Below are 7,208 nucleotides of genomic sequence, written 5' to 3' on the forward strand. Positions count from 1 at the left end.
ATCATCATACCCAGCACCATATTCGTTGTCCTCCTCCTCTTCTTCATCCTCATCTGTTTTATCGTCTTCAACGTCGGCTTGCTCATCTACGGCCTCATTATTTCCATCTACATTTGAAGCCGCTACGATGGGATTTGGTGTCGTTGCACTCCCACACACACGGTAACTCTCACCATCGCCACCATTGGTCCTAGGGACAGTATTCCCGAGTGCTTTGACGGTTGTAATGAAAGAGACAAACAAGGTGACACTAGGATCCCCACCACGAATCAAAAAGAAGGTATCCAGGCTCATTTGATTGTCAATGTAGACAGGAGGGCGTTTACTTTCTATCATCACTGACATCTTTCCCGGCATCCAGTAACTAATTATTGGATTGCATTCGGTGGACTTCAAACTGAAAACCTCGCATAATGTACGTACAAATTCCGTGTACGTCATTTTTTGCCTAACACGTACACAACGACCAAACCAGCCTTCCCATGGTTCAAATTTCCATTCTTCTTCTTTGCATCTCCACTCACCCACCATAGTAAATACGGGAATATCCATTACACACCTGCATCATAAATTCAGCAGAACCCCATTAAATGCAAATGAAAGCATGATTATATCTACAAAAATCAAAAAGAATTCCCAACTACACACTTATATACATAAATCTATTCTCATTTAGCAATTTCAACAAAAAAAATTGGAAATAAAAATATTATGGGTTTTTATATAAAAACAATGTTGATTTCGAACACAATCAAGACCCTAGTGTGTTAAAACAAAAAACTTCTTAACCAATTTCATTACTTACACGATCAATGCTTGTCTTGGCTCCAAACTTTGTAAATCAAGAAGATCAAAACTTCTCAAGAATCACATTCGTTCAGAATAATTTGTTTGTTTGATGGATCATGTTTGTCTCTTACAACTATTCACAAATATAAACTAATATTAGAAAAAGTAATGATGACTTTTGCATTAATTGTGACATGAGTCATGTCTAAACTTTTTGGGCATTAAATCCTGATGTCTCATTGTTTTTTAATGTTATTAATCCCCATTTGTCACTGTACTCCCGCAGAAATCAATTAAGAACAAAATATATTGCTTAACCGGAACAGTGTACGTAACTGAACCGCTTAACTGAACCGTACAGTGAACAGTACATCGTTACGCTGGTAGGGGTAAAATGGTCAGATTTTGGCTAAATTATCAAAACTTGAAAGACAATTCTCACTTTGCCAAAACATAAAATTAAAACTTGGTCTTATGCCCTGCCATGCAATTTACCCTACTTGAAAACAGCCTTGAAGTACACAAAATCTCTTGAAATCTTCATAAGAAACCTAATAAAAACACAGCAAAAGTGGACGAAAATAGGATGTTATCAATACCAGGGAAGAGAAGCCATCCTCTAGCAATCATGGATCGAAACCTAGCAACAGATCGAACGAGAACTTCCTCAATTTTTGATTGATTGCGAAATCAACTCTGCATTATCAATAAACTAAAAATTAAACCCGAGCAACCACAAAGTTGCCACTCCGCAAGCACAAAAATGGACTTCACCCACCATCGAGAGCATCGCCTAGAAGACTAGTTGCCATCCTATAAAAACAAAAACATGTAAGTAAAGGAGCTTTCGATGCATCGAGTACCCATGGGCATAAAGCTCGAATCCATTATGCTCTCAGTGATAACCACCCACTTGGACATCAAGTTAGCCTAATCAATATGATTCAAAATTCTCTTTTCTTTGTAATGTCTCTGAAACAAAGCTTAGGATAAACAAAAGTGAAGATACATTCAACTATCTTCCTGTTCTATTTGGGAGACAAGATGCCCAGTGGGAAATGTCACACATGTTCATAGAGATTACTACAATGAGAGTAGAATACCTTTATATCCACATTTGGAGTTCTATGTGGATTCTTAATTCTATTTCTAGTATTTCATAATGCTTTGCATTATGTCATTATGTGATTACTTGCGATCATCCATATTGCCTAAAGCTAATATCATTATTGTTTATGGCCCTCCCTGACACTTTATATATAGTAGCTTTCTATATCAGCATTATTGTTACATGGTGCATCAAAAACCTCAAACAAACCTAAATTGCATCTCATCTTGGAGAATGTTGCCTCGTTTTAGAAAGTGAATCCTCTCGAAGGTTGTGAATCTTAGCGTCAATGCTTAAATTCTTACTATTTTTTAAGCATTACTTTTACTTCTTTGGACAAAGCCATTTCTTGTAGCGTTTTGACTTGGACAAGACTATTAATTTGATTGTTTTCATGTTGAAAGTACATTTTCCCTATGTTTGACAAACTTTTTTACGTACTTCTTTTTCTTCATTTGATTGTTTTCTTTGAGAACAAACATAGAATATTCTTGCGCTCGGTTACATTTAAGAGTGTTGTTGCAGCTAAGTTAAACCCAAGTTTCTTTGTGCTCGAGGTTTAATTTCTCGCGACTGCATTCTTCAGTTTTGCTTGAACTTTGAACTGTTTCTACAAAGATTATTAAGGTTTCCCGGGAAAATACTGCCATGTAGTCTCCTCTAGACAAAGAACTTCTTATTGGGTCTTGTAGTTCCAGGAAAGACCTCCTACGCAGGACCCAACTGGACTATATTTTCTTTTGGCAGTCTTGCCCTCGAGGGTAATTTTGAACGTTGCTATGGAACATGTCCCCAAGGACGTCATGAGCAGCAACAATAAAGAAAAGGACGTGTTCCATATACAATTTTAGACCAATGACAACATCCCATGCTAAGAAACTTAAGGATGCATTCAACGGATTACATCAAGAGATTTTGGACAAAGAGAGCATTCAGATGTCCATTGGGTGATGTCCATAAAGTCAAACACATTCTAAGCCTCTAGTTAACAATTCAAGACACTAGACAGACCAAAAATAAATGTCTTTTATTTCTAGCCAACAGAATTGACAAAAAATACTAACCAAAAGTCATTTTGAAGGTAAGGAGGCCCGGCCCTGTGCCCATTTTTGAGAAACATTTGTATGGGGCCTCAAACTTTTGAGGCCTTTTTGTGGAATTTTTTTTTTTTTTTTTAAATAGGCCTCAAAATTAACCAAAAAACTCTAATATTAGTAAAAAATCACATAATTAACAAAAAAATATGCCATAATTAATAAAAAAAGTCTCAAAATTAACAAACAATGTCTAAAATTTAAAAATATTTATAAATAAAACTTATAAATATCTCATAATTAGTAAAAAAAATTTTTTAGCAATTTTTATTATTTAAAAAGGCCTCAATTTTTTTTTCGTATTTGGCCTCGGATTTTACTGGACCGGCACTGGTCAGAAGGCGAAGAGTTAAAAACTCTCATTGAACATTATCTTTGTTTCATTATGTTTTATGGAAAATTAGCTAGCTTTCCTTTCAAACTAAACAATATTCCTGTATATTCATGTAATCTCCATTGGAGAACATATCCTACTTTTTAAACAAACATTTTTTTATTGTGTGGGTATTCTCATTTAGTTTCTTTTGATCTTTCGATGTGTAATATCTCTAGTGATCAAAATAGCAGTGTGTATGTTGTCTTTGTGTTAAACCAACACATACAATGTTCCAATGACGGTCGTTTGTGACGCGTTCTTGCCATTGTTCATAGTTTCGCTATGAGAGTATTAAAACTTGGGTTTATACCTAAGATTTGTGCGACATGAGTTATATATGCTAAGGTTTCCATCACCAATTTTCAAAGTTTTGTTGCGAGAGTATTAGATCTTAGGTTTAATGTACGTAAGGTTTATACTAGGCGAGTTCTTTATATTGTGTAGTTATCCCTTCACCTTCGTAGAGACTAACTCGGTTCATTACGCATCAATTTGGGTGGCATTCGACGCATTTCTGTCCGGAAAAATGTTTTCGTTTTTCTCTAGGTGGCTTTGCGTCGCCTACTCGCCTACCATCCGTGCTCTTTTTTTCCTCCGGGTCTCTTGTAATCCCGTGCAAGGGAGACACAGTTGATTTATCTTTGCGCTGGCTTGATTTGTAGATTCTGACCCTTGACTTTTAACGTTTTCCTTTAACGATTGAATTTGTTTATAGATGTGGAACCTTGTTTATTGGGAATAAGCCAGACAAAACAAAGGTTTGTTCTCCAGCCAGACGAGTTTTTCACTATGTGCCATCTGGCTCGCTATTTCCAACAAACGAGGTTCCCAATTGATGAAAAAAACCATCTTTTTTTTGGTATGCTAAAAAAAAAAAAAAAAAAAACCATCCAGAAGACCCTAAAAAAGTTATAAGATTGGAATTTAGTAGGTATTTAAGAAAATGTAATTAATTTTTAAAAGGATCTTTAAGAATTTAATGTTGCATTTTATTATGCATTTCTTTTGTATTTTCAAAATACAAAAGAAATAATTTAGTGAAAATTTTTGTATTTGTAATTCACTATTAAAAGTTTAAAATCATTGAGTAATTTAAGCAAATTATAAATTAATGTAGAATTTCAAATGACATATGGCCAAATATTAATACCCCATCAACTCACTAACTCAAATCTTTCAAATATTATGTTCAGTGAACCCATTTATATAATTTGAGTAGATCTAGTGACAACAAATTTGGTTTATTTTAAATTTTTAATATACTTCCCCATATAAGATAACTAAAGATATTTGAATTCAAACAAATATATCCTACTCTAGTTATTAGAGAATAACGTATTAATAACAAACATTCCAAATCAAATTTAAACAATTAAAAACCGTAGATAGTTTATAAAATTCAACCGTTGATAAATCTATAAATAAGTACTCATGGGACACTAGAAAAATCCGTTAAACAAACAAATCACGTATTAAATCGAAGGTGTTGAATATTAAAGAGAAAAATGGTGAGTATCATGAAGATAATGATGATTATAGCTCTGTTAGTGATTGGCGTGAGTGCAAAGACTGTGGAACAATGTAAACGAACAACGTGTGAGACTAAATGTCATGACAGCAAAAGTTTTGGTTGTTCTGATTGTCTCCTTCGATGCGCTTTTCCTGGAAGTAACCAAATTCTCCCTCTCTGTCTATATAACTCCAAATAATTTATTTTAATCACAAGTTTTAGACACATTGTGTTCATAAACAACGGTTATGCTTGATGATATTTTCAGGTGACAGTAAAATAGATCAACGGGCTTTGTGTATCAAGAATTGTGATGTCGGTTGTGGCCCGAGCCAGGACTGCTACCAACGTTGTATTAAACGTTGTCCTAGCCCTCTGATTTGAGGTTTAGAGGTCCTAAACTTGTGCAACTATTTTTCAATACTTCTTTCTCATTAAGTCTGTAATGTCGGGGTAAAAAGATTATGTTTTATAAACATATTAAAATAAAATAAAGAAAATATTATATTGAAACATTTGACGGTGTCACAAAAATACAGAAATCTTTTGAGATTTTGATTAATGAATCAACTATAAATTAAAGAAGAAGACATGAGAAAGAAGTAAATGGTTTTACATAAATCTAGAGGGCCTTACTTTGCTAGAAATATATTTTTATAATATTATATGTTTGTTAAAGAATTCGTAATGTGCATGGAATTATAATTATAATTATTTTATTTTTCATTTTATTTTGTTGGTAAATTTGTGGTTAATTGGTGATGAATCTTCTTGTCGTCCCTTAATTTCTCCATAGATGATTTGGATTATCAAAGAATTGCATTGTCGCAAGTTTTTGCTTTCTAAATACTACGTAAATCGCCACAATTTTGTGAAGTTTATTTTCTCTCGCTAATTGACATTTCTTGTAGACATATAATCATTAGAAAGATAAAATTCAATATATTCAAAATGAAAAAACTACGTTGTGTTGTAAACCACATAACGGATGGACTCCATAACCGTGGCCCATGTCCATGTTCTAGAAGCCCATGTCTAGCTTCTAGAAGACTCGCCCAACTGACCAAGGCCGAAGACGGTTTATGTTAGTCTTAGTGGGGCTTTAGTGTTTCCTAGGCCAATTGGGATTTGTCTCCCCTATTGTGTATATATATAAGTTGTAACCTCATTCATTAATCAAGAAGAATACACGAGATTCATAACACGTTATCAGCACGACTTGCTCTTAACGATCCCTAACCCTAATTCGAAAAATCCTTCACACAAAACCTAAGTCCGCCTCGCTCATAAGCTTACGATCGGATCAATAGGTGCTCGCGATTCCTCCAAGCTCCCAACGTTCGTGATCAAGTTCGAAAACCGAGGTCTTTAGCTCCCGGTTCATATCCGTACAACCCCATAAGGTGAAAGGTAAAATCCGAAACCCTAAAACCTAAAGACAACATCGAACTTGAACCTAAAGAAATCGCAACCCTAAAAATCGGATATTGTTTGAATCAAAGTGTTTGCTATTGCTTGCTTTGCTCGCTTGTTCTTAGGAGAGTTATTGATTCAAAACCTAAATCGTATTGTTGAAAGAAACTTAAATCGAATCGAAACCCTAAAATTCTAATTAAGTTAATAAATCCGATTGATTGAGGTCGCTTAGGTTGTTTAGATTGATTGTTTCTATGATTGGTTGCATGCATAAATTGTTAGAAATAAAACCCTCATATCGCATGAACCCTAGAAACCAAAACCCTAGAGAAAGCTTAATCCTAAATAAAATAGGAAAACCTAAGTAAAAAGAAAAAAAAACTAAAAAAAAAAATCTAAAATCATAATCAAAATAGAAATTTCTAAAAAACCCTAAATCCTATTCTAAATAGAAAAATCTTAAATCCTATTGTAAATAGGAAAATTCTTAATTCTATTCAAAATAGAAAATCTCTAAACCCTAATTAAAATAGGAAATCATAAATCCTAACTAATATAGGAAAACCTAAAACCTAATCGAAATAGGAAATCCCTAAAAGAGGAAATTTAATCCTAAGAGGAAAGTCAAATCTTTAAGTAAATCGATTCATGATTCGGTCTTAAATACCGCATGACATTAACGATTACATGATCTTGACTCAAAACCATTTTTGCTTGTAGATGTCGAATTACAACTTGTACTTTACTGCCCTAAATATCTGAGGAGATAATTATTTAAAATGGGCAATGAATACTAAGATTATCCTAAAGTCAAAAGGACTTGGTGAATGTATCACATAAGGCAATAATGCCAAGTGAGAAAGATAGATACAAGGCAATATTAATTATTAGCCACCATCTTATTGAGAGTCTCAG

General features: G+C 33.9%; 1 protein-coding gene across 1 annotated transcript; it reads left to right on the top strand.

Moving 5' to 3' along the window:
- Positions 1-4,771: 4,771 nt before the first annotated feature.
- Positions 4,772-5,676, top strand: LOC9330706. Its single transcript, XM_002891907.2, has 2 exons — positions 4,772-5,035; positions 5,146-5,676. The coding sequence occupies exons 1-2, from the start codon at positions 4,873-4,875 to the stop codon at positions 5,259-5,261; spliced, it is 279 nt and encodes a 92-aa protein (XP_002891953.1). The 5' UTR covers positions 4,772-4,872; the 3' UTR covers positions 5,262-5,676.
- Positions 5,677-7,208: the final 1,532 nt, after the last annotated feature.

This window comes from Arabidopsis lyrata (assembly GCF_000004255.2).
Source record: "Arabidopsis lyrata subsp. lyrata unplaced genomic scaffold ARALYscaffold_1, whole genome shotgun sequence".
Classification (NCBI taxonomy): domain Eukaryota; kingdom Viridiplantae; phylum Streptophyta; class Magnoliopsida; order Brassicales; family Brassicaceae; genus Arabidopsis; species Arabidopsis lyrata.

Bases quoted from the DNA above. Each gene is read 5' to 3' on its own strand.
- LOC9330706 (XM_002891907.2), top strand. From the start codon at position 4,873: ATGGTGAGTATCATGAAGATAATGATGATTATAGCTCTGTTAGTGATT. The intron at 5,036-5,145 runs GTAACCAAATTC...TGATATTTTCAG, and splicing joins TCGATGCGCTTTTCCTGGAA to GTGACAGTAAAATAGATCAA.